The sequence below is a fragment of the Haemaphysalis longicornis genome, unplaced genomic scaffold (genome assembly GCF_048455015.1).
Source record: "Haemaphysalis longicornis isolate Haplotype H1 unplaced genomic scaffold, Haemaphysalis longicornis Haplotype H1 scaffold_10, whole genome shotgun sequence".
Classification (NCBI taxonomy): Eukaryota; Metazoa; Arthropoda; class Arachnida; order Ixodida; family Ixodidae; genus Haemaphysalis; species Haemaphysalis longicornis.
The window spans coordinates 32524180-32551576 of NW_027526204.1; the positions used below are offsets into that span (position 1 = coordinate 32524180).

Consider the following 27397-nt stretch of genomic DNA (forward strand, 5'->3'; position numbering starts at 1 on the left):
GCATCCTCCTTGCCAATTTCCCATGACGTTTCGCCTGATGCTCACCCGAGAAGGCTTGTCTTGGCGGTGTTACTGCGTGGTTCACTCACCCTCCGACAGGATTGGCAGGGGGCTGGCGCAGCTGCCTGCAGGGAGGTGAGGGAGCCACTATAATGTTGGGAAATAATGTTACATCTCCCCGATATGGCCTTTCTGGCTGCTCCAAACCTCCTCCAAAAGGCCTTTCTGGCTCATCCGTGCCTGCTACAAAAGGCACTTTTGCCTGCTCCCAGGACTGCTCCCAAACCCATGCACCCTGTTCCACCCTGGTGGGAACAGCAGGTAGCAAGCATGAGCACAGAAGGGCACACAGAAGAATTCAGAAGGAACCAAGGGAAAAGACGGCCAATGTATAAGAAATCAACTGAAGCAATGGAAGCCTGTGTTGATTCGTATCACCGAAACAAATATCACCCAAGACAGGACAGAAAAAAGGCTACACGCACAAGCACAGGCTACCAGCAAAAGTGTTTATCCTCCTCCCTGCTATATGAAAGAACAGGCTGCCCCTAGATAACAGCGGAAAGAGAGGACACACACAAGATTAGGAATTTTAAAAATATATGGACTTGAAATAGGCATTGTTCATTCTCACAATAACAGTTTCGCAATTTCACTGCCTTAAGTAAAGGATGCTCAATAAACTCTTCATTGAGCACTTATTTTCGAAGTTGACAGTGTTTAAAACACTGCCTCCTTCTGAGAGAAGGCAACCGAAGGGGCGCACACACAATCACTGCCACATGTGTGTATCGTGTAAGCTTCCAGCATCTAGCACGTTGGCTGATTGTCATAATTCTTGGTCACTCGACACCGCTGAAATTCGAGGATACACTTGTAGCACGACACTTGCAAGATAAGCCATCCACCAGGTTTTGCTGTGACATTGGATGCGTGCGAAATTAGCCTAATGTTCAATGTTTTGTTTTGGTGATATAAACCGACAAGCCCAAAGACTTCCATTTCTCCGCTGCTGAAATAAATACACGGTTTCGTGAGTTTCAGCCTTGGTGTAGCCATGTTGGATGGTGTGACGTCACATGCCATTGCCAGCCTTCAAGAACGCATTTCTCGCTGTGGCCTTCTATGAGGGCGGGGCGCGTGAGTCCCAGAGCGGCTTTATGGGTGAATTTTGCAGCTTACGAGTGTCATTCTGCATGGGCACTTATTGGGCAACTAGATATTGTGTTCCAACCTTCAGAGACCACCTAGTCTCGAAAAGTCTTGAAAAATGTCCCATAAAGCTTCCTAAATCACGGTTCTGACTACTGCCCATTGCTTAAGGTCTTATTCTTGTGTTCCATAGCGGTTGGGCAGATTTTTTTTCTATTTTTGAAACACATCAACTATGTATATCGGGGCTTGGCAACCTGCTCTTGGGAAAGTTATATACACCCCTCCGGCACGATGTCAGAGCCCCCTCTCCCTTGTCACCTCCTATCTGAAAGCTTACATGAGAATTTTAAGCTCAAATGGAATTAGACAGGAGCAAAGCAGGATTGCTTCCAGTTGGCATTGCCCCTTATCATCACACCGAGCCTGATAACATTGTTACTTCCTTTCCTTGCACCGTTCCAAAAGAATACCTCTCTACCCTGATTTGCATTCTGGCTCTTGCCGTGTCGGCTTCATGCAACTCAGCCCTTCACCTCAAAAGGTTGGCGACCCCTGATTTAAATGAAATGGCTTTGAGCCACTGGTTGGTCCACTACTTTTATCTCTTGAGCATGTACGGATTTGTTTGCACACAGATTATTTACTGAGTTGAAAATAACGTCGAAGCTGCAGCCTCTGGTGCAAGGTCACTGCCGCTGCAGCTTAGCTCGGGTTGTCTGCAGACCTGTAGTTCGATGAAACACATGCACATACCTGCCAACCTGGTGACCTGGAAATTCACAAAACCCGCGGCCCTGGGAGGGGGCGGCTAGTGAAGCAGTGCACTTTAATTTAAGTTTAAAATGATTAACATTCTGTGACAAGCTTTCTCCCACTCTGACTTGACGTTCTGACTTGTACAATTGCAAAAACACTTAGTAGCACTGTCGTGGCTTTGAGCCCGCCATTGCACTGCGAAGCAATTGCCGCGGTTGTAGCAAAGGTCGTACTGCATCGGACGCAGCAGTCATACAAATAGTGATGCGAGCATTGAAGTCCTAATTAGCGTGCGAGCAACAGGGTATGGACAGGCTTGCCGAGGTGGTGGCAACTTCTGGATATGGATGCATTGCCCATTCCGAAAAGACCACAGAAACGCAGCTTTTGCTGATGATGATAGTACGTATTGCTCTCGCGTGGCGGTGCAAGGTACCACAGTGTCATTTATAGTTCTAATTTTTTTTTCGAAAATCCATAAAATTTCAGGCAAGATTCATACAATCGTAAGACGGGTCGAAATTCATACACGTTACTGAAAATTCGGAGGAGTTGGCAGGTATGCATGCTATGCTTACTGACGCCAGGATTCTGTACTTGTCACAAGGATGGGTTAGCATCAGAGACGAAGGTCTCTGATGCTCTGGTACATACTGAATGGGAGCTTAGCGCAAAAAAAGACGAGGACGGTGGCAAACGTGACAGTTAGTAGCGCCTGGCACGTTTACCACCGTCCTCGTCTTTTTTTTTGCGCTAAGCTCCCATTCATGAAAACAGAGATCTCTATGTGCACGAACGCCATTGCTGCTTTTATTTCCAACCCACTGCCACATCCCCAAAATGTGAGTGCCACAGGTGACGTGGTGGAGTGAAAGGGAACTATCGCTCTCACAGGCGGAAAGGACTGCAAGAACAACAGTAAGCATGCCACGTACAACATTATCGATGCCAAGAAGCTGTGTTGTGGCACTGTCTCTGGATGCAGCCTGCAGCCAGGGTGTCTCCTGCAGCCATTACACCCAGACAGCCATTACCACAAGTACAGTAGGTATGAGCCTCTTCTTTGTAAACGCTAGGTTGTATGCATTATGATTATTTTTCTTTTCAGGTACGCAGTGTTCTCTGACATCACTCATCAGTGCTGGTTCCCAAACAAAGGCAGGATTTGCAGGTCTGATTTTTCGTTATTGTTTCTATTATGAGTATCTCACAGAGCAGGCAAGGCAGTTAAGAAAACTTCTTATCGTAAAAAGTCACGGAAAGCTCGCACTTATTCTCAAGACATGAATGGCGAAGCTTTTGTTGCTGGGCGTCGCTGGGCACATAGTAATGTTTCATTATTATTGCTTATTTTCATAGTTGTGTTGGTAGTATTCGTCGTCATATGCATCAGAGACGTCGTCATCTTCTTCACAGTGAGTGGGGGATGCAAAGTTATCCTCAGCATTGTAGACTTGCACTATCTCTTCCTCATTTACTCGAGGCAGCAGTGTGGCGGGATCTACAAGTCGTCTCGGGAAGGATTGGCACACTCGTAGCCATGTCTCCAATCATACATACTGGCTTCTAGAAAATGTAGCGGCTGCGGGGCCTCTCCCAAGCAGGGTGTCTTTTCATCTTTAGCATTAGGGCTGCAGTTGTTTTTTACATGTGCTGTAGCACTGATGACAGCGCTGGTGGTTGTGTTTTGTTTGCTGAAGCCACTGCACAAGCCGGGTACTCGGCAGTAGCCGCGAGGCATGCACTTACGAGAGCTGGGAATTTTCATGGTATTTTTCTTGCAACAGTGAACTTCCGGCTTGTACAACAGCTCTGCTGTTATAAGTGTTATGAACAACTTCTGCGAAATTTCTTTTCGTTGCGGGTGAGCCTAAGCTGATTGATGCCAGAACTATTTTTCCTTTGCATCTTCAAGTGCACAAAATTTGGCACTTCTAGTTTGTGGTATGCTAAAGGAAGGTGTATCGGTTAACACTTTAACAGTTTAGTGGCTAGGTTCTGGGCTAATAGTGCGAAGCCTCAATTTATAAGAGGACCTTGTTGCATGTTAGTTTGCTCGTGGTCTTAAAGAAAATTTAGAATAATGAAAAAGCAGAATTGACCGATACTGGAAACAAAATACACGGTCATTACCTGTGTCTTTAGTTCTTAGTCTTTTTGATTAGTTAAGTTAGAAATCGACCATATTTATTTTAAGCAGCATGTATCAAAAGAGTTCTGGTGTTAGAAATTTTGTCGTGGGCGTATGCAATACTGTCTGATAGTGCCTAGTGTGTTTCGTGCCTTTGTGTGTTTAACCAGAGTTGTACATTTGTTTTCCCTATTTGGAAAAGATAAAATCTTGCTACTGCCAGTGTAGGAATTGTTGGCAGACCATCTGGACCACCATGACCATCGCAGGGGTGAAAAAGCTGTGCATACTGTGCAGTTTTGATACAGATCCGTTTTTCTGCTCCAAGCTGCTCCAAGGGCATGAAAATTCCTAAAATTGCACCAAACTGCTCCAATGCAGCCTTAAGCTAGGATTTTGACGCTCACATCAGTTTCTAGGGGAGAAAGTGCCAACTTGACATCATGATTTTCCTAGGAAGGTGACAATGTTTTTACCAGTTTTACTGATTGATCAATCACTAATTGATAGAACACAGGGAACAGATGGCACAAAATGTCCCAAAGGTCGTTTTTTAGAAAGTCGTGTTTTGAGTTTGGACATGTGATATTCTGTGCATTTACAAAGTAATCCCATTAAAAGCCATTCCAAAGGACCATTGGAAAATACTTATAAGAGCTTGCAAATACCTTGCAAATTATGTTTTGTTGCATTTTTGCTATTGCGTGGATACTTAGGGGATTTAATTGCATCAAACTTCTGGCGACTTCTAGCGACTATTTCGAAATAAGTGGGAAAAAAATCCCATTGCCCAAGGAATGACAGGTTGGGCTATAAAGAGCCATATATGGCTACTTTTTCTTGTGGTTGTAGAACTTTTCTTTATTGGCTATTTCGCTATTCTTGGGCTATTTGGAGAGCTGACTGTGAAAGCTATTTTTAATGCATGTTCGAGCCTGCCAACTATGAAGCGTTTTCAGTGACTCCTTGAAAAAGACTTCCCCTAGTAAGGACAAGAAGACCATTATTCTTGAGCTGTGCCGTCCATTTGTGATCGCATGTGGAAAAAGCACCTTGAAGCGCATTCCATGACGACCTCCACATCAATTACTGGACGATACTGGTGAATTTTTAGTGTTGGAGATGGGACACATCTAGCAGTTGATGTTTAGTTGCTCCAAGGTGCTCTAAAACTGGCATTTAGGTGCTCAAAATTGCTCCAAAATTAATAATTTGCTGATACAAAAATTGCTCCAAATCACCGTTCATCAGTGACACCACTGAATTCGATATTTTCAACGGCGCTCCACTATTTATGCATAGATCCCAAGAATTTAAAGATGGTTTGTAAAAGGTAGTGCAGTTCGTGCCTTGTGATACTCTGGTTGAAAAAAAAAACTATTGAGAGGCTGTTTCAGTGTTATGTAGGTTTAAAATCGATTAAAATGTGCAGTTTTTCCCCGTGAGTTGCCAATAATTTGATTTTTAGGCTCGTAAAGGGACATAATAAATGTTGTTCTTCTGCTACAATTCAAGGTTCTTCTGCTCCAACATCAAGATTTCGCTGCACTAAAACTCCAAATCCGACTCAGCTGTCTCACCCCTGAACAAGTGAAAACCCGTCGAATTGCTCAGCAGTTCACCAGGCTTCCAAACATGGCTCCACCTCATCATGCGAGGATGTTCCGCAACGGCTACTTCTGCCCACAACGCCAGAACAACTCACCAAGATTGTCCGGCGTGAAATTGAAGGCATGACTTCAATTTCGCCACCCCTCTACACACCAGAAACTAGCCTACTTATCATTTCGCTTTTACAAACTGTTCTTCGTCAGGAAAATTCAAACATGTGCCTCCCTTGTGTTTTTTCTGCGAGCCATCCACCATCATTTCTCATTCCGCCGCCAAGTGCCCCCTGGAATGAATTTATGCCTCCAATTTACCGACCTCACCATCCCCCGGAATGGAGAACCCCTGATTATCGCCCAATCTGCTTCAACTGCTGCCGTCCAGGCCACGTTGCTTGGTACTGCCGTAGTCGCTCCATGCAGTCGCCCCGCCCTGCCTCGCTGAACCACTGTTCCACCGACATTTCCACACCTGACAGCAATCACCGTCCTCGCTTTTTCCCTCGCCATTACATGGATGAGTGCAATGCGCATACGCCCCAATTTTATGCCCCTTCGTTGTCGCCGCAAAGACGCCAATCCCGCTCACCCCAACCCCATCTTCCCGTCTCTGTCCAGCTATGGCCGTCCACCATCGGAAAACTAACAAATGCAGCCTCCGAAGGTGATGCTGTATCAACGACCATGCCCGATAATCCTTTCTTAACCTCGGCTACCCGGAACAATTTACTGAATGTGGAAGTTAACAGCGTTCCTGTCAGTGCCCCCATCGATACAGTAGCGCATTTATCTATTATGAGTGCTCATCTTCGCCACCATTTAAGCAAAGTTATTGCGCCACCATCATCACACGTTACGGTCGCTGATGGAGGGATGCCTGTTGTGATTGGAATGTGCTCTCGTGTGACTGCAGCTGGTCGTATAATGACTGTTTTGTTCACAGTGCTTGAACGTTGCTCGCATGACCTTACCCTTGGCCTTGACTCGAGATGCTGATTTTACCCGCTCTCGACGATGCGCCCGACGGGAGACTTTCCTCTGAACAGCACATTCGTTTGGCTCCGAAAGCAATGACTTGTGTTCCCCTGTCGTGCAGCTCACAAGCAGCCCCGTCGTGCAGCTTAAAGGCGTGGAACCGGCACATCGATGGATCAGCCGGTCGCGCAATTTTTACGGTTCATGCAGGCTATCTGCGTTGCAACGTCGGAGCACGCACTTATCTACAGTCAAGGGAACCAGAATTCTTCAAGTTTCAGCGTTAAATCAACCAACGACCAAGGATGGATGAAGACCTGCGCAGCCGCTGATTTTAGTCAGTGCCTACTACCAGTTGGCAAACAACGGGATAATCCAGACGCGGCCTGCTGCGACTACACCGTACATAAGGGAGCAAGCTCCAGACAACAAACTGGGCGTGGAACCGGCATATCGATGGATCAGCCAGTCATGCAATTTTTGCTGTTCACGCAGGCTATCTGCATTGCAACGTCGAAGCACCCACTTATCTACAGTCAAGGGAACCAGGATTCTTCTAGTTTCAGCGTTAAATCAACCAACGACCAAGGATGGATGAAGACCTGGGCAGCCGCTGATTTTAGTCAGTGCCTACTACCAGTCGGCAAACAATGGGATGATCTAGACGCGGCCTGCTGCGACTACACCGTATATAAGGGAGCAAGCTCCAGACAACAAACGGGGCGTGGAACCGGCACATCGATGGATCAGCCAGTCACGCAATTTTCGCTGTTCATGCAGGCTATCTGCGTTGCAACGTCGAAGCACCCACTTATCTACAGTCAAGGGAACCAGGATTCTTAAAGTTTCAGCGTTAAATCAACCTACGACCAAGGATGGATGAAGACCTGCGCAGCCGCTGATTTTAGTCAGTGCCTACTACCAGTTGGCAAACAACGGGATAATCCAGATGCGGCCTGCTGCGACTACACCGTACATAAGGGAGCAAGCTCCAGACAACAAACTGGGCGTGTAACCGGCATATCGATGGATCAGCCAGTCATGCAATTTTTGCTGTTCACGCAGGCTATCTGCGTTGCAACGTCGAAGCACCCACTTATCTACAGTCAAGGGAACCAGGATTCTTCTAGTTTCAGCGTTAAATCAACCAACGACCAAGGATGGATGAAGACCTGGGCAGCCGCTGATTTTAGTCAGTGCCTACTACCAGTCGGCAAACAATGGGATGGTCTAGACGCGGCCTGCTGCGACTACACCGTACATAAGGGAGCAAGCTCCAGACAACAAACGGGGCGTGGAACCGGCACATCGATGGATCAGCCAGTCACGCAATTTTCGCTGTTCATGCAGGCTATCTGCGTTGCAACGTCGAAGCACCCACTTATCTACAGTCAAGGGAACCAGGATTCTTAAAGTTTCAGCGTTAAATCAACCTACGACCAAGGATGGATGAAGACCTGCGCAGCCGCTGATTTTAGTCAGTGCCTACTACCAGTTGGCAAACAACGGGATAATCCAGACGCGGCCTGCTGCGACTACACCGTACATATGGGAGCAAGCTCCAGACAACAAACTGGGCGTGGAACCGGCATATCGATGGATCAGCCAGTCATGCAATTTTTGCTGTTCACGCAGGCTATCTGCATTGCAACGTCGAAGCACTCACTTATCTACAGTCAAGGGAACCAGGATTCTTCAAGTTTCAGCGTTAAATCAACCAACGACCAAGGACGGATGAAGGCCTGCGCAGCCGCTGATTTTAGTCAGTGCCTACTACCAGTCGGCAAACAACGGGATGATCCAGACGCGGCCTGCTGCGACTACACCGTACATAAGGGAGCAAGCTCCAGACAACAAACAGGGCGTGGAACCGGCATATCGATGGATCAGCCAGTCACGCAATTTTCGCTGTTCATGCAGGCTATCTGCGTTGCAACGTCGAAGCACCCACTTATCTACAGTCAGGGGAACCAGGATTCTTCAAGTTTCAGCGTTAAATCAACCAACAGCCAAGGATGGATGAAGACCTGCGCAGCCGCTGATTTTAGTCAGTGCCTACTACCAGTCGGCAAACAATGGGATGATCCAGACGCGGCCTGCTGCGACTACACCGTACATAAGGGAGCAAGCTCCAGACAACAAACGGGGCGTGGAACCGTCACATCGATGGATCAGCCGGTCTAGCAACTTTTGCTGTTCATGCAGGTTAGTGGCTTATTAAACCACGAAAAGTTTATTCTTTTCCTTTTGCCGGTTCCACCCCAAGTGTTGTATGACTGTGTAAGGTCGCACTCTGTTGTACATTGTCGCACAAAACGGCGGTTCCTGTTGATGCGGCGATGGAGTTTTTATTTACTTTTGCTCTTGTTGTGCGGAGATATTGAAATGAACCCCAGGCCTGATGAGGCAACACAGCAGAAAATTTTGGATGGGCAAACTGAAATAAAAGAACAGCTTAATAGCATTGGAAGAAACCAAACAGCCCAAAAAGCTGTTCTAGAAGCCTTGACGAAGCGCATGTCATCTTTGGAAGCAGCAGTTGCAGGATTCCCGAAAGTAGAAGCAGCAGTAGATGAATACAATCTATGCCCGTTACAATGGACCCGCTGAATCCGGAAACAAACATCCGCTATAGTCGAAGTATGCAGTATCCGACCAAGGGGGGGGGGGGGGGGGTATGCGCTCTAAAGTGGGTACTTTGACGATATTGCATATGCACAGTACATACACATACACTTTGTTCTTTCTACACCCCTGCAACACCTCTGCACAGTGTTCGCGCTAGGGCAAAGAATCGCGTAAACACCGTTTCCAAAGCTCAGCACCGGCACTTGCAAAAGGCCTAGCTTATGCGGTCAAGCGTGTAAAGACACATGATAAGCTGAGCAAATAAAGCAAGAATATAACTAGGCGCAATTATTAACCAGCTATAAAACATTAGTCGTGGCCATCTGAATTAGCTAGGCTCTTTTAAATCCCTCCACGACGAGGTAGGTTTTCCCGAAACTGTTCGTCAATCAAACCGGATCGCTGCCTGACGTTCCCCCGAGGCAGCTTCCACTTTTTTAACGATTTTAGTCTGGTCATTGAAACAGCTGTAATGAAATAGTCTCATGACGGACAGCTGTGAAATCGGAAGTTATACCAGTTAGACTGCGCACCGTTACTGGCAGATTGCACACAATGGATGGGAAACAGCCCCCCTACTTGAGACATTTCTTACCTTTTTCACTGAACGGAACGGGAAAGATGCATGCGTGGCAATAATAAAGACCGAACTTCACTGAACCCGAGCTTTTTATTACATAAAAAAAACTGACAAGGGCAGACTCGCCTCCGGGTGCACAACTTAGAGTATTCGATAGCTCTGTTTTCAATCTCACTGGAGTCGCGTTTATCGGCAGCGGCATTGTTCTTGACGGTAGAGCGGGCCGTCTGCTTAGACAGGCCTGTACTTCTGGCGATGTCGGCCTGTTTTTCCCCATGTTCCACAGCGATAATTACGCTTAATTTATCCCACAGTCAAATCAGCTACCCTGCCGCTTATGCCGCCGGTCGCACAAAAAAAAAAGCCGCTTGGCTTGGCTGCACCAACGACCCGGCTGCCAGCAATGTTGCCAGTCATAACAGTTTTCTCCCCAAACTGAGCAAAGAAAAAGCATATCGGGTGCCGGCCCCGCAGAAGTCCGCTATAAACATTCAGTCGAAACAATTTTCGCCTAAAATTTAGTCTGTTTTAGCCGATAGTTTGCTCTGGGCGGGTCTGTTATGAGCGTAGTAGACTCCGTTTAAAATGCATGGGGACCAGACAAACCAACAGAAATGGTCTGTTGTAACCGAAAGTATGTTGTTGCCGGATCGACTGTATTAAGCGTAGACTGTATAAAAAGCTGCGCGACCATCTAAAACGCAGTATGCAGTCTCTGCTTTCAAAAGTAGATGACCTGGGTAATCGCAGTAGGCGATGTAATCTTATTTTATACAGAATAGCAGACAGCGATAGCTGGGAACCGTGGTCTGTCGGAAAAACACGTCAAAAACATAGCACAACTATGCTCGGAATCTCACCACAGTTCATGGAAAGAGCACATAGAATCGGCAAATTTATGCCGGGCAAACATCGGCCTGTTATTGCAAGGTTTGCATCTGACAAAGAAAAACAAGAGGTTTTGATAAATGCAAAGAATCTAAAAGGAACTGATATCAGCCTCCCGGAAGATTTCTCGCCTCAAAGGCGAACGATAAGGCGACAGCTTTGGAAATTCGCCTAGGAACTTTAAAACTGATAATACACAGGGTATAATAAAAAACGGCACCCTCTACGGGAACAAAACCAAACATGTTCATGATGAGAGTACGGAAAAAGTCATACGAACCAAGTGACTATGCAGCGATCCGTCCGGCAAAATATCTTTTCTTGTAGTCAATTGCCGCAGTAATAAAGGGACAGACAAGCGATTTTTGTCGCGTATATGTTCTTTAGCTCATATGAAAGCTGGCATTTTATTTAGCCCGATAACCACAAGCAATTTCTAAACAAACTGGCAGAAATAATTTTAATTTGGCAGCAAACTTTCTGAAATCGGAAGGGCGGCGGTTCGTAGTGTTGAAACTTGACACTACAATATGGATCCCTGTCACGTGACCTGCAAACCTACCAGCTACTGTAACTGCTGAAACGTTTATTTACGTATTGAAAACCTTTTACACAAGTATTTGTACAAGGTTGAATTGTATATGTATTTCTAAACATTATTTTGAAAATTTTAAACACCTGCCACCCGCCGCCGCAGGGTTGCTCTCAGTGTGGCTAACTGAGCCTCCATGCCCAGAATCAATGGCAGCGTTCAGTAAACACACCTCGTGAAGAAGCTTTGACGGTTCTGCCTGAGTCAGGGGCATTTGTTCTGCAAAATATTCAATTTCTGTTTCCAAATATGCCAACGGCAGCTTAAAAAAAACGTCGTGCCAGGGGAGAATCGAACTTCCCACCTCCACAACGTGAAGCCAGATTCTACCTATCGTCTATCGCAACACATGGCGCATTCGTGCAAAATAGACCATTGCATTAAAAAAACATAAAGGAACAGGAAAGCCTGCGATTCAGACTTTTTTAGCTGGGGACAAGTTTTTGAATATCATTTTTCATTTCGCATACAGACAAAAGTATGTTGCCGAGCTACTCTATGTCGTGGTTGCCAGCATTATTTTTGGGAGGGACACATACGGCACGTAGATCTAAAAATTTTGATTTAAAAAGTTCTAGGGCGTTATCAGCAAACTGTTTCTCGTCAAGGTGCTTTAAGTGATGCCCTTTTATTCCTAATAGAGAATATATGCTCGACGATATTCGGTTGTGTGTCCCTTTAAGTATAAGGTTGATTAACTAAGTAGCCTCTTGGAAACTTAAATTATTAGTTGTAATAGCAACAGAATCATGGCTTGATGAGAGTGTAGCTAACAGTGAAGTGTTCCCAGCCAACTTTGTATGCTTTATAAATGATCGGAATAATCATGGTGGGAGCGTATTTGTACTGGTTGACGAAAGCGTTGCGTCGTGTCGAACTATAGTGCAGGGCAGCACATCTGAAGCAGTATGGTGTCAAATAAGACTTCGGAATGGTAAAAAGTTATCTGTGTGCTGTTTTTACCGCCAGCTGCAGGCCTCTGTAGAAACGAAACATTATCGGAGCTTACAAGCCAATTAGAAGTAATTAAAACTGACTATATTGTTGTCGCTGAAGATTTTAACCTTCCCGCTCTTCATTGGCACGGCCAACCTGCCTTGTTAGGAATTACTGGTAAGCTATATACTGCTATGGCCAATATTGTTTACTTATTTTCACTTACGCAGACTGTTTTGTAGCCAACGAGAGAAAATCATGTTCTTGATTTATTTTTCACAAATGCACCACATAAAGTTCTATCCACGGTAGTCATACCAGGAATTAAGGACCACAAAGCGGTTGTCTGTAAAATGAACATGACCTGTCAAAGTAGTACTACTACTAACAGCCGGCATATATTTAATTATGCAAAGGCAAATACTGATGAAATTGTAGCCGAGCTTGACAATTACTTTGTTGTCTTCGAGACACTTGCAGAATCGCTTTCAGTAGAGCAGCTTTGGTCCAATTTCAAAGATAAGCTTTTGGAACTATGTGGCCGTCACGTGCCGTTCTCGCTTTTATCTAAAAGGCGTCAAAGAAGCAAGCCATGGTTTACAAAACAATTACATGCCTTAGCACAGAAATGAAAAGGACTTACTAGAGTCATTTGCGCAATCCGTCCATTCCAAATTTTCGTGAGCTTAAGGAAATTGCATGTCAATTAAAAGGTGCTACGACAGCTGCGATAACTGCCTATTTTCAGTCATTTCAATCACGACTTCAGCAAAATAAAAAGGAACTATGGAAATATGTGAAAGGAACGAAAAAGGACTCTCTCAATCCCTGCTCTGGAACAGAATGGTGTCGTCATTGAAAGTGCTGAAAAAGCTGAAAGCTTTAATTCGTATTTTAGCTCTGTTTTTTCAGTCTCAGGTACGCGAACAAACGCGTACCATTTATCTGTACCTTCTTCGGGCGAGTCTCAGATGGATGATATTGTATTTTATAGCCAAGGAGTTGAAACCCTGCTAAAGCGTCTAGATTTATCAAAAACCCTCTGGACCTGACGGTCTTTCTAACGCTCTCTTGAAATCCTGTGTGCACATAGTGTCCCGGTAGTTAGTAATAATCTTTGAAAATCTTTACGCGATTATTCCTTGCCTAGTGATTGAAAACTGCCTGCTGTTGTATCTATTCACAAATCATGACCATGAAAAATTGTGTCAAATTATTGTTTTACATCCTTAAAAGCCGTTTGCTGCAAAACTTTTGAGCATGTCTTATACTCGTCAATAATAAAGCACTTGGAAGCCAATTCCTGGTTAATTGAACGTTAACATGGCTTTCACAAGGACCATTCTTGTGTTACCCAGTTAACTGAATTTACTCATGAGCTAGCATGCGCGCTGGACAACCGAACTAGTATCGACTGCATTTTTTTGTATTTCAGAAAAGCATTTGATTTGGTCCCACATAATTTATTATTGCAGAAAATGACCCAATACCAAATTAACCCTCAAGTTATTAACTGGATTCCAGAATACTTAAATTGAAGGCAGCAATACGTCATCGTGAATGGTGAGCAGTCATCCACTACCAATGTGACGTGCGGGGTCCCTCAGGGATCAGACTGGGCTGATTATTGTTTTTAATGTATAATAATGACATCACCCTGGATGAGAGTGTTTGCGGATGACTGAATCGTTTATAGAGTAATAAACTGCGAAAGTGATCGGGGCGCAGTTTAAGACGACTTCGACAAAATAAATGCATGGTGTGAAAAATGGCACATGTAACCTAATTTGTAGAAGACAATGTGCATGACGTTTTCTAGAAAGAAGGCTGAAGCTTCGCCTTCGTATACTGTAAACAAGAAGGTTTTAAAAAGTCTCTGAATATAGGTATTCGGGCGTATTTTTCACACCCAGTTTATATTGACACCTTCATGGTGATTATACGATAGCTAAGGCGTGTAGATTCTGTGGTTCCTGCGGCGAAACACGCGTGAGTTTCCCTAGTTCACACGGGAATTACTGTACAAATCATGCGTATGGTCGATACTTGATTACGTGAGTAGCGCATGGGACCCGCTCACTGCACTTGATAAAGATAAATTTGAAAAAGTGCAAAACATGGGCACTCGTTTCCTGCGAAACGCCGTTAAGAGCCACAACTTCAGCATGACGCACTGCAAGCAAACTTTAGGGTGGGGACAGTTGGCCACACGCCAGGCTACGCAGCGTCTGAAGCTTATCCATGAGTTATACTTATCTCGAACTTGTATTTCTCGTGACAGTTACATTGCTCCACTGCATTACGTATCTGGTCGAGTCGATCACATTTACAAAGTGCAGGAGTACTGATGTAAGACAGCACCATTTAACAATTCTTTTTTTCCTAAAACGGTTTGCCAGTGGAATTGGTTGCCTTCAGCGATCGTTGCTGCTGTTGGTAGTGATTCATTTTTTCCTTTGTTAGAGTCAGTTGAATTGTCCACTTGATGACGGGTGTTTTGTTTGAGTGCTGTATAACTACTTAACAAAGCATTTGTTTTCGTCTTATTGTATGTAGCCCGCTAGAATTTTTCGTACATTTCTGTCAATGTGCTTTCCATTGTGTATTGAGTATACTTGCTACAGGCTGGTTTGACTGTACTGTACTTACTGCAAATTGAGCTTGTGTTGTCTTGTAATCATGTATTCTTCCCACTGTAATGCCTTATGGCGCTGTGGGTATCCAATAAATAAAAAAATGAAATAAATAAAGAAGTTCTTAAAGTAGTTACATAGTGTCACCAATCGTTAACATGCTGCTTACGCACAGCTTGAGGCTACATCATACCGTTGTGACTTACCAACAACAAAGTCACCTTGCCCCTGCTGAATTTCACCTTCCGTCGACAAGTTCTTCCACACGGTATGACACTAGCCACGTTGGTGCCGGTTTGTGATCATGACGTTTCCGCTGCAACCTTTGGCAAACCTCCAATCGATGTTGAAACATCACCTGACTCCTCCGCGGGAAGATGCCGAACTTTTGCAGATGATTCCGGCAGATCAATCGCCAACGCAAGCTGAAGAATTGCGTTGCCTTTTGGATTGATACGGTGACATATTCGATTTTGGTGATCGTCCTGTGGCACAGAAATCCATCGTCCGTCATCGTATTAATACCGGAGATGCCAGCCCTGTGTACAAACGGCCGTATCGTGTGTCCCAAGCTGAGCGGCTTGTTATCTAAAAAGAGGTGAACAAAATGCTCAAAAGAGACATCATTGAGCCATCCTCAAGGCGTGGGGCTCCTGGGTTGTCCTGGGTAAAAAGAAAGATCGGGCATGGCGATTCTGCATGGACTACCGGCACATTAACAAAATCACAAAAAGGATGTGTATCCCCTTCCGAATATCGATGATTCGCTCGATTGCCTTCATGGTGCCGCGTCCTTTTCTACCATTCATCTCCGCTCCAGCTACTGGCCGGTCACTGTTGATTACAAGGACTGCGAAAAGGCCGCTTTTATCACTTTGGATGGTTTCTACCAATTCAAAGTAATGTCATTCGGACTTTGTAATGCCTCAGCTACATTCGAGCGAATGATGGACTCTCTCCTCCATGCCTTTAAATGGTCAACTTGCCTTTGCTGTCTTGATGGCGTTAGTGTCTTTTCTGCAACATCTCAGACCCACCTCCAATGCCTGTCGTACGCTCTGGCCGTTTTTCGCCGAGCCAGAATTCAACTTAATTCCAAATGCAAGTTTGGACGGCGGCAAATCACCATCCTTGGCCTCCTGATTGATGTTAAAGGAGTGCAACCTGACCCCGACAAGATGGAAGCTGTGCGAAAATTTCCTCCACACTAAGCAAGACGTGCGCAGCTTTGCCGGTTCGTGCTCTTATTTCTGCCGCTTTGTCTGAAATTTTGTCGAAAAGTTGTCTGCTGCTGTCGATCTGCAAGCAATTATGTGACCTCTAATTCTTTGTGTCCATGCGGTATAACCATGAAACTTGCACTGCGCTTCACACATTTCACTGGCTTATTTTCGTCTGCGGAATATACTTCACTGACACCTCCGATCTGCACGACCCCAGCACTTCCTTGACATCACATCCAGCTGTGCTTCAAGCAGACGTCTTGCTTTTTTAAAATTTTTCCCATGATAAAAGCTGTCAAGTTCATTTAGTTCCCAAAGACCTTCTAAAAAACCGTCGGCATGTTGTCCTGCGCCATGGCTACCGTTTGAAAGGGCACCAGACATGCAGCGCGGGCCTGCATGTCTGGCCCTAATCCACGCGTAATCCTGCACCAATTGAGCAGCTATTAGACATGTGGCGCTAGGGGTCGAATCGACGCGGCGCTGCCTTACCTTTGCAAAATGCCTATAGGGTCAAGACCAATCACTCTAGTCGCCGTAGCAGCGACACTGGGTCGCGGATTACTGGAGTGACAAGAGTTGCATTGCTTTCGTCGCTCTAATCACAAATATGAGTGTATATACAAAGAACGTGTGTTGTACTGCTCGCAGGTGAACACTTCAATGGTCACCTCACTCCCCTTATCTGTGTTTTATTGGTGGTGCAGATATTTTTCAGCACAGGCCCTAATTTGAAAATGTTGACACAATTTGAAATGTTTTTACGATTTTATTGAAGATATTTTATTCGTTGTGAATTTTACTACTTTGTTATGTTTTCATTTTAAGTAGAAGAAATATATAACTTCCCTATTGAAATCTATGAGGTCGTTTGTTTTATTTTAACATTCTTTTTAGAGAGTAACAGCATCTGATAACATGGTGCAGCCAATCTTCATTGAAAACAACATTTGTTTCATGTGTGTTCCTTAGCAGAAGCACTCTTAGAAAACCTGGCAAACTTGGGGTACTTGAAAATGTGTCAGTGCGTGAATGTGGGCTAGTTGGCCGGAGCAATGAAGCATGCCCAAAACACCACTGTTAGAGACATGACCCAAAAGAAAAAAGAAGAAAGGCCAGCGCTAGTCCTGTGTTGTTCTTTGCGTCCTGTCTCTAGCTGTGCCGTTTTTACCATGTTTCATTGAAAATGTAAACTTGGTAGACGCCCTGCAGACCACAAAGTCCCACTTAGATGAAACTGTGCTATGCATTCCAGTATATAGGCTGTTTGAGGATTTGTATAACACTCGTTGCTTTCACTTGCTCAAACCTTTGACTTTTGCAGTTCTGGAAGGGAACAACACCAAAGTTGGCGACTCGGATGTATCGGACAACTTCACAACTTCCCCAGATGGTGCAGACATTTCGGCTGAACCCAGTCCTCACACCTCCTCGTGCGACCGACACGCTGGCAATGCAGGGTGGGTTGTGGCGCTAGCAAGGCTATTTTCAGGACATCTATAGTGTAAGAAGTGCAAGCTAAAAGCTGTGGTTTATTTTTGTCGGTATCGTCTGCAGCAAATATAGTGGAGGGTGCACCGTGAGGAATAGCAATGGAAACTGTACCAGAAGCTCGCAGAACACCACTGGATATAATGATGAATCCATATGTAGTATGAACAGGATTGTAATCCGGCCTGAGTCGCATAAATGAAAAAATTTGAAAATGTTGTTTCTCCAACAATTCCATTTATTTTAAATATTTATGAACTCGATGAGGCCATGAGAATTTAACAATTTCAGTGTTTCATTAGTCTTGGTATTCTTTGTTTCATACTTATCATGCAATGCAGTGGAAGCTATGGAAGTTGTCTGCAGTAAGTAATGTACAACTTGTTTTGATCTACTTCACGGTGTGCCCAGTGGTATACAATCTGTTTGCTGGGGAGCAGAACATGCTCGAAGGTCCCTGTTTTAAGAAAGCTTTGGGCATCATTGGAAGTAATCTTTATAACAATGATGAGAAAAACAAAATATACATACAGACAAATCATTGCTGCCTACATGGCTTAAGAAAAAGGTAAAAGTGGTCAAGGAGAATGATTTGGCTGCTTAAGGAGCGCCGATGCGGAATTTTTGTGGTACATTTTTGTCGCTGGTATTGATGCTTACAAGCCCCACCATTCATGGAATGGCACATTAGGCAGTTGGACACAGTGTAAATAATTATTTACAGCCTCGTTCAGTTGTGTCGTTTTCGGGTTCGACTAAATGAGCACCGAGGAAGCCGCCAGGACAGGAGAGTGCTCGTGACGTCACCGTTTTTCTCGCACCACTGCTCGCGCGCATCTTCACCGTCTTATCATGCCTCGGGTAGCATGATGTAAGTCTCAAAACCGTGACGTGATACACAAACCAAAGCAGTGCGTGCCAACTACAGCTAGTGCATTGGCCACATAACCGGGACCCTGACGTCGGCAGTTTGGGATCGGGAGGAGTAGGTGTAGTCATACTGATGCCGATTGCAAGAGGGCATTCCGTTTGAGCTTTCTCGTGTGTGCAATAAATAAAATGGATTAAAATATCATGAACGGTTACTGTTGAAACTTGCTGGGAGATATCTCAACTTGCCAAAGAAGCCTTTTGCATAGTTATGTCAGGTTTGAAATTTTTGCGTCAGTACTACTTTAAAGATTTGGTGTGCTTGCCTCTGCACTCCATATGGACATATAGTACCATTTCCAGGTTTATCTTGTAACAAATAATGCAAGCGAAGTAATATAGATTATTGTAGCAGTAAGTTTACATAACCTGTTGAGATACACCAATGAAGTAATAGTTATAATAATTAAGTTAATCATATTCACATTATAATTGCTTTGGGCAGCCTTGCACCGTGCTTTTCTCGTTAAGGAATTGTTCTTTTACCATCTCCAGCATTGGCAGGATGGCATGCTATTTATGCAATGGAGGGTAGTAATAACATTGCACTGAAGGAACACGAGCCCTTTTTGACACATTTTGCAGTGCTTGAGAAAGTCAGTGCATCTTGGCATAAGGAGAACCCAGCAGTGCAGAGGTCACGCAGATGGTCGCTGGAATCCAGCTCGAGTTCGAGTGCCTGACTGCCTTGCGTCCCTGCACTACCGTATTTTCCGGTGTATAAGTCGCGGTTTTTTTCTGAAATTTTCGTTGGTGCGTCTTATCCACCGGTGCGACTTATGTATGGAATAAATCCGGTTCGCGGCGGCCGCGCATGGCCAGCGCACGCTAAGAGACATAGCTCTATGGTCTAAATGAATCAGAATCGCACCGCTATGGTGTTTTGCATAGCCCATTTATCGCTTCTGGACGTTAACCCAAAGAATTTGCAGCTTTTTCTAGTCAAAAACAATGATAATGGACTCCGACAACCGCGCGCGCAGTAAGTTCAGTTCAGAATAAATTCAAAGTAATATCAAACTAGGTTGGAAAAACAAAATGCAGCTTAAAAATTATTACAGTGAGTTACTGTGGAGGAGGTAAACGTGCTGCTAATTTTGAAAATGACAGCTTGCTGATAAGTTTCGATTTTCGGGCCGCTTCCGGTAGCGTCACTTCCGTCCGCCATGACACCTTTATTGCGCTGATTTACGAAAGCGATGACAGCACGCAAGAGACGCGCGACGTTTGGAGAGGTGGCCAAATGGCACTCCATTTCAACAGAAAGAGTTGTAGCCGGGTTCATAAAGGCCGGAGTGATCCGGTCCGCGAGTGGTGACGTTATTTGCGAAGAAGACGTCAGTGAGTCGGAGGACGACAGCGAAGTGGCGGAGGAACTCCCACTTGAAGTTGCTGAATTGTTTGTTAGCGAGTCGGAGGAACAAGATAATTTGCCTAAACGCTGTCTGTAAGTACATGCCATCTGAGTGTATCAATAAACCATTTTTGAGAAGCTAGTTCTGTCTAGACTTTGGACGGTATATGCACAAGTCTAGCCAGGGGATGCGTTCATAGGCGGCGGCCGCCGCAACCATGTAATTTCGCCGCTCCTTCTAACATCTCAATCACTATGAGTTTACCTAAATAACAATTGTGTCTTATATACCGGTGCGTTTTATACACCGGTACGACTTGTATACATTTTTGTTCGGAAAAACTGTCATTTTGAGGGAGGTGCGACTTATACAAAGGTGCGACTTATAGTCCGGAAAATACGGTACTTCTTCCTCTGTTCTTCGCCTCTCCTTCTGCAATCTTCATGTGTTTATGATATGTTTATGATTGGACGATTTGGTTAATGATTTCTGCAGAAGCCCATGTGCTGACAGGAAATGGAAATTTTGAGTGGGCAACAACTCCAATGTAAACTTATGACAAGCCAATAAAACATGGCTTGCTGATAGAGTCATCTTAGCGACCAATGCCAGTGTGATTTTTTGCATCATAGAATTAGAAAAAGAGCTCTAGTGGATTTCAAAAAAGTGGGCTTTGCCGGAAGGTGTACGGTTATTTTTGTAGAACGACACCGGACACGATTCTGTCATTTGGGAGCATTGGTATAGATCATAGCTGTAAAATGTTGGTGGAGTAGTGCGCGGAGATAACTGCAGTGAAGATCGGCTAGGGCCCCACCTAACGGACGGGAATCAAGATTTTACTGCGTGTTCAGTCCAAACCCACAATGTCGAAAACTGAGGCCATATAAAGATCATTAAACCTCCAATAATGAATGAAGTGTAACGAGTTTTGTACAGGAGGTACGAATTAGTGTCATTCGAAAGGTGCTTATTTTCGGAAGCTTACTCATATGCTTGGTCCTAATTTTCACGAAGCGAAATTCCTCCATGCACTTCCAACCTGAGTTATTGCCACAAAACCACTTAGTGTATCCAGCAGTAATTTACTACTGTGTGCAATCTTATAGAAATGCATGAGCACCTCAAGATGCGCTCAAAGCACTCTTCATGAAGACACAACAATTTGGAACACCGCAAGCAACTTTACCTCCATCGATACATTTCCAAAATTGTGTCAATATTGTGCGGAGACTCACGCATTCAAATCACTGCCATAGGTCAACAGCGACCACATGGCCCTTGTTGATGACCTCCCTTCACTTGAGCATGTTAGATACCGAATTTGTAAAGCTTCCAAGTAGCAGTTATTATATAGCACATGAAAATAAGGAACTTCCGTACCGTTCAGAGACCATCTCAATGTTTTGTGTGTAGGCACTCAAGATGACCTTGACGCTTTGGGTAACTAAACAGAAAGGGAGGAGTCAGAAGCAGCCACTGGTAGCTGCATTAAAAAAAATGAATGCAGTATGAGACAGAGCTCTGCATGACGAGGTCTATGGAAACTCTCCAAGAGGACGCTACGGTAGTGATGCCTACAGCCAGGGTACTGACCGAACTATCAACTTGTGACACACGACGGTGGCCAATTACTTCTCAGCGATTATGTGATATTTATGAACGACCTCAAAAACGTTTTCCTCTGAAGAAAAGTGAAAAAACATGATTATCTTACTTCAACGCCCCATTCTTGGTCTCATGAAGAAAAATAAAATTCTTCGGAGCAACCCAAGAACAAGTTCAAGAGGCAATGAAAATCTAGGCTGCCAGTGGCATTCTAGGCTCCCAGGAACTAAAATGTGGTCACCCAGTTAGTGAAGTAATGAAGGCTTTAATCAGAGCATTAGCCTATCAATTCAAAAGGACACACTTCAAGGCCTCCAAAAGCGACTGTTGTTGATGAAACAATGAGTTGCATAATCAGTGGAAGTGAGCGCTTGATTTAAAGTGTGGCTTCTCAATATTCGCAGCTTTGTGCCCTCGACACTGCTTAGGTAGGTGGAAGAGTTACACACACCCTATATGTCTGCATGTGTCACCGGTATTTTAAATTAATGCTCCACTCTAGTAACCCCAAGGAGACAACTGAAGAACTTTTGACTATGACATCATACCAACTTGATAATGAAGACTGCATTTTCGGCAATTGCCCAGCCTCCTCAGGTAGGGCTTACACAGAAACACTACTCTAGCAAAGTCTGTCTGACGTCTTCAGGATTAAGGATGACGCACATCCACCAATGGATCAGTGGAAAACATTGTAATGCTAAGAACATTTTTTTGATGCCTGAAGAATTTTCGGCAACGTTCATGGACATGTTGAACCATCTTAATGTCCACCATTCCATCAGTGAGTAGCAAGCCAGCTACTTCCGATACCTTAGAGTCAACTGAAGTCTGCACGAGACCATCATAGTGATGAAGTATGCAGAATATATAGCTTTATAGTTCAGCACATGCCACAGTCATACCACTGCGTCAACTCACAGGTTCAACTACACCCCATAGCTACATATTTTGGCAAGCAGGAAACCGCACCTGCAGAGGTTTCTGTTCACTCGTGCAGTTATTTCTGACTGTTTGGAGCATGGCACAGTTGCAGTACACACATTTCCGAGCACAGTGCATGCGAAACAAACAAGGTCTGCGTCAGCTACAAAATTTAATATTTCTTTGACAGAAGAGAACTTCGTGAATCTCTGCTACCACGAAGTGGACTATGAACTGTCGCCAGAATGGAATTTCTTTGCCACACCACACGGCAAAAGTGCATGTCATGACATCAGAGGCGCAATCAAAGGTCTTGCACTGAGAGCAAGTATCCAGAGATCGAGACCTTTTCAGGATCAGAATAATGCTAAAGGACCCGTATGCCGGGGTAAAGAAAATGTAAAAAAATAACTAATCTGGCTCTCATGATTTAAAACAAGATACAAGAACGCAGCTTGGTTCAGAATTAGCCGTGGCAATTCCAGTCAAAGAAACGGAACAGTTACATCACTTCAGACCAGCTACGCGCTCAACACTTCACATTGCCATTAAATCCTACTCAAGCTCCAAAAAAATTCAGGTAAACAACCAAATATGAACAACTAGGCTGGTTTCTTTGATGCTAACTATTCAACTGGGGAAGAGTTGAACCACTGTGGATAAAAAACTGAAGGCAAAAGAGACAAGTGGCTAAAAATTTCATGCTTGCTGTAAGAGGTATCCTGTCGTGATGTCTGTGGGCCAGGTTGAGTGTGGTGCAGAGGCAAACACGACTCTGTGATTCTTCTTCCTTCACATCAGACAATCAGATCAGGCTCGCTTCACTTCCGTAATTAACTTTCCATAGACCCATTAATAAAAAAGTTGCAAATTAGCCGAATTATGCTGTTTTTGATGTATTTTTGTGGTGTCAAGTGGCAAACAATGTTCATTTATCAGAGAGCCAGGTGTTCGCATTCCTACCGCATAAAAGTTCGTAGGCATGTAGGCATTCCGAGCTGGGGACACACTTCAGTAGTGGACAGAAGTGTGGCTATTTGCACACTTTAAAAAAGAAATTTTTGCCTCCAAGAAAATTTGCTCGACTGCAATTTCCTGAACGAAACGCTAAATGTTGGGTGCGTATAATGAGCTGTCTCAAATAATTTTACCTGTTACGATTTGGTGCTTCATGTAGGTCTGAAGGTTGGAAAAAACTCATTTTTTAACGTTCTTGTAATCAACTGGCCTAAAAAGTGGTCTGTAATCAACCTTAAATATTTTCAGTAGACACTCAAGGACTATATCAATATCACAGTGAAAATATTAGGGCTGAAGCTTTATAGTGCCTTTGCAAAAAATTCTGAAAGTGCACCATTTCTTGCGTTTTTAACAAATACAACACTAAAAATTCTTGCGGTGCGGCATCAAACAGCAAGACAAGGTGAACGTTCTACAATATTTTTCATTTTACATGGTTTATTTATGTAAATTTATTGTGTTCATCCACATTTTTCTTGTTTGCAGAAACTTCAAGGAGTGCTCACATGCATGCAAAATTTTTTTGACGAAAATGCTTGTGTGTTGGCCTCCGATACGTAATTCGCAACTAACAGAAATTCTTTTGACAAAATTGGCAATGGCTGATTTTGGCGCTGGGATGTTTCGTGTGGAATGGCCCTGCTATGTTTTCTGTATAAGTAAGCCACACTGTTTTGGAGGTTTTAATGAACTGTCATATTGCCCCAGAAATTGAACTAATCAAACTTAAAATCACCTATATCAAGCCTTTATTGTTTATGTATTTGTGTGCATAGAATGAGTGAAGTATAAATATTTCTTTAATAACATACCTAATTCGCACTATCGGAGAAGAATTAGTATGGCCTAATTGAAGTTTTCGTTTATGGAGAGGAAATTTGAAGTACTGTACTTACAATGTGATCTGTGGATATATAACCTGCTGCCACATTTTCTGTTAAACAATGCTTGACAGAAGTTGTCCACAACTGTGAAAAAAAATTTTGCAGAAACCTTAAATTTACTCTGGTGTGTACATTGTAAAAAGTTTGCATAAATGCATTTTTTGGGTTGACACCTTTTGCCGTGGGTCTCAAAGATTGTGTTTGCTTGATTCTTGCAATATCTTCATTCCATATTTCATTTTTTGGTATCTTATTCTGCCAACTTAGAAGTTGTTTAAGTGACCGTGCAAAAATTTTGTTTCAGAGGGAAGCTTCATTCCTGCCAGTCCTGTCAGCAATGCAACCAACCCCCTCGTGAAGTGAAATTGTGTGCCAGAAAAATGTGCTGCGCCTACACTGTTCGCAAAAAAAGGTTTCTTGAAAAATGCAACCTGGGCAGCCACCATGGAGTGCACTCTGGGGAGAGGCCGTATGTGTGCACCACTTGTCGGAAGAGCTTTACCCAAAGACGCCATCTGGTTGCTCATGAGAAATTGCACTCTGGCAAGAGGCCGTATGTGTGCACCACCTGTCAGAAGAGCTTTACTCAAAGACGCTACCTGGTTGATCATGAGAAATTGCACTCTGGCGAGAGGCCGTACGTGTGCAGCACCTGTCAGAAGAGCTTTACTCGTAGAGATAGCCTGGTTGTTCATGAAAGATTGCACTCTGGCGGGAGGCCGTATGTGTGCAGCACCTGTCAGAAGAGCTTTACTAGCAGAAAAAGCCTGGGTGATCATGAGAAATTGCACTCTGGCGAGAGGCCTTATGTGTGCACCACCTGCCAGAAGAGCTTTCATCAAAGAGCTAGCCTGGTTGTTCATGAAAGATTGCACTCTGGCGTGAGGCCGTATGTGTGCAGCACTTGTCAGAAAAGCTTCACTCGAAAATGCCACCTGGTTGATCATGAGAAATCGCACTCTGTAAAGAAACCGCATGTGTGCAGCACCTGTCAGAAGAGCTTTACTCAAAGAAGCTGCCTGGTTGCTCATGAGAAATTGCACTCTGGCAAGAGGCCGCATGTGTGCAGCACCTGCCAGAAGACCTTTACTCGAAGAGCTAGACTGGTTGTTCATGAAAGATTGCACTCTGGTGAAAGGCCGTATGTGTGCAGCACCTGTCAGAAGACCTTTACTCAGAGAGATAGCCTGGTTGTTCATGAAAGATTGCACTCTGGCGGGAGGCCGTATGTGTGCAGCACCTGTCAGAAGACCTTTGCTCGGAGAGATAGCCTGGTTGTTCATGAAAGATTGCACTCTGGCGAGAGGCCGTATGTGTGCAGCACCTGTCAGAAGACCTTTGCTCGGCGAGATAGCCTGGTTGTTCATGAAATATTGCACTCTGGCGGGAGGCCGTATGTGTGCAGCACCTGTCAGAAGAGCTTTACTAGCAGAAAAAACCTGGGTAGTCATGAGAAATTGCACTCTGGCGAGAGAACACATGTGTGCAGCACCTGTCGGATCACCTTTGCTCGGAGAGATAGCCTGGTTGTTCATGAAAGATTGCACTCTGGCGGGAGGCCGTATGTGTGCAGCACCTGTCAGAAGACCTTTGCTCGGAGAGATAGCCTGGCTGTTCATGAAAGATTGCACTCTGGCGGGAGGCCGTATGTGTGCAGCACCTGTCTGAAGAGCTTTACTCAAAGAAAGCACCTCGTTGTTCATGGGAGATCCCACTCTTGTTAGAAGGTTGTTGGTAGCACCTGTCAGAAGAGCTGTAGACATAGTTCCAGCTTGGTGGATCATAAAAGATTTCACTTTGGGGAGAAGGCTGTATGTGGTAGCAGCTGTCAGAAGTGCTTTGCTCGAGGACCCAAGCTGATTAAACATGAAAAAGTTCACTCTGTTGAGAGGCCTTTGGTGTCAGAAGAGCTTTACTCAAAAAAACCCACCTGGTCACCCATGAAACACTGCATTCTCATCAAGGGCTCTGTGTGTCATCTCTCAGAAAAGCTTTACTCACAAAGTTCACCTGGTCTCATGAAAGACTGCACTGTCTTGAAAAGAGTCTGTAGAACCTGTCAAAAGAGCTTTACTCATAGTCCAGCTTGGTCACTCATTAAGGAGTGCACTCTCAGAAAAGGCCATAATTCTCATCTCTTGTCAGATTTACTAGAAATGGGAGTTGATTGCTCATGAAGAATTACACTTCAGGGGGAACCCGTACATGTGTACCCATTGAGAGAATCAGCTTACTAAAATAAACTTCTTTGTACTGCACTAACGCCAGACAATATGTCTATAGTATCCGTCGGACTAGTTTCACTCGTGGAAGTCACTTATGTAATTGCGTTAACGATTTTATCCTTTGCAGTGTGTGTTCACATTGGGAGAGCTTTTTCTCAAAGCTTTTTGTTAGTCCTAAATGGTTGCACTTTGGGGACAACTACCATTTGGCAACAACTGTTCTGCTCAAGCAATTTCACTCGTGAAAAGCTATTTGCTACCTACCGTATTTTTCAATGTATACGTCGCGGTTTTTTTCTGAAATTTTCGTTGGTGCGTCTTATCCACCGTTGCGACTTATGTATAGAATAAATCTGCTTCGCGGCGGCCGCGCGTGGCCAGCGCACGTTGAGACACATCTCTGCGGTGTAAATCAATCCCAAGTCCACCAGTACGGCATTTCTCATAGCCCCTATGTTGCTTCGGGACATTGCACCAAAGAATTTTCAGCTTTTTCTAGTCAAAAAGAATGATAATGGCCTGCGACAACCACGCGCCACTTTAGGCCATGCGCATCCCTAGCAAAAATTACCAATAGAGAAAACCAATAGCCTATTGGGTTATTGACACCAATAGCTATTGGTGTATCAGTCTATAGGTGTATTGGTACCTATTGATGTATTGGTCTAGTCCTAGGTGTATTGGTACCCATCGGTGTATTGGTCTAGTCCTATAGGTGTATTGGTACCTACAGGTGTATTGATATTGATACAGGTTTATTGATACAGGTGTATTACCCCGCACCTCCACCAAAAAGATGTTACGAGGCAGATGCGAATAAGCTGTCTATTTACAGATAATTACAGCTGAAGGCCAA

The 27397-nt window shown here is 44.4% G+C and overlaps 1 protein-coding gene across 9 annotated transcripts in view; it reads left to right on the forward strand.

Annotated features, from left to right (window-relative positions):
• LOC144158350 (uncharacterized) overlaps positions 1-26195 on the forward strand; it is a 147825-nt gene extending 121630 nt beyond the window's left edge. For 5 of the 9 annotated variants that reach the window (XM_077689185.1, XM_077689193.1, XM_077689186.1 and 2 more), the window contains 4 exons: positions 2806-2959; positions 3020-3082; positions 17429-17564; positions 24621-26195. In XM_077689185.1, coding sequence (XP_077545311.1) covers positions 2836-2959; positions 3020-3082; positions 17429-17564; positions 24621-26040 — 1743 coding nt within the window. In that variant the 5' untranslated portion in view covers positions 2806-2835 and the 3' untranslated portion in view covers positions 26041-26195. Of the gene's footprint in view, positions 1-2805; positions 2960-3019; positions 3083-4244; positions 4314-17428; positions 17565-24620 lie in introns of all 9 variants that reach the window. The other 4 variants (XM_077689190.1, XM_077689189.1, XM_077689194.1 and 1 more) reach the window with 3 other exon arrangements.
• Positions 26196-27397: the final 1202 nt, after the last annotated feature.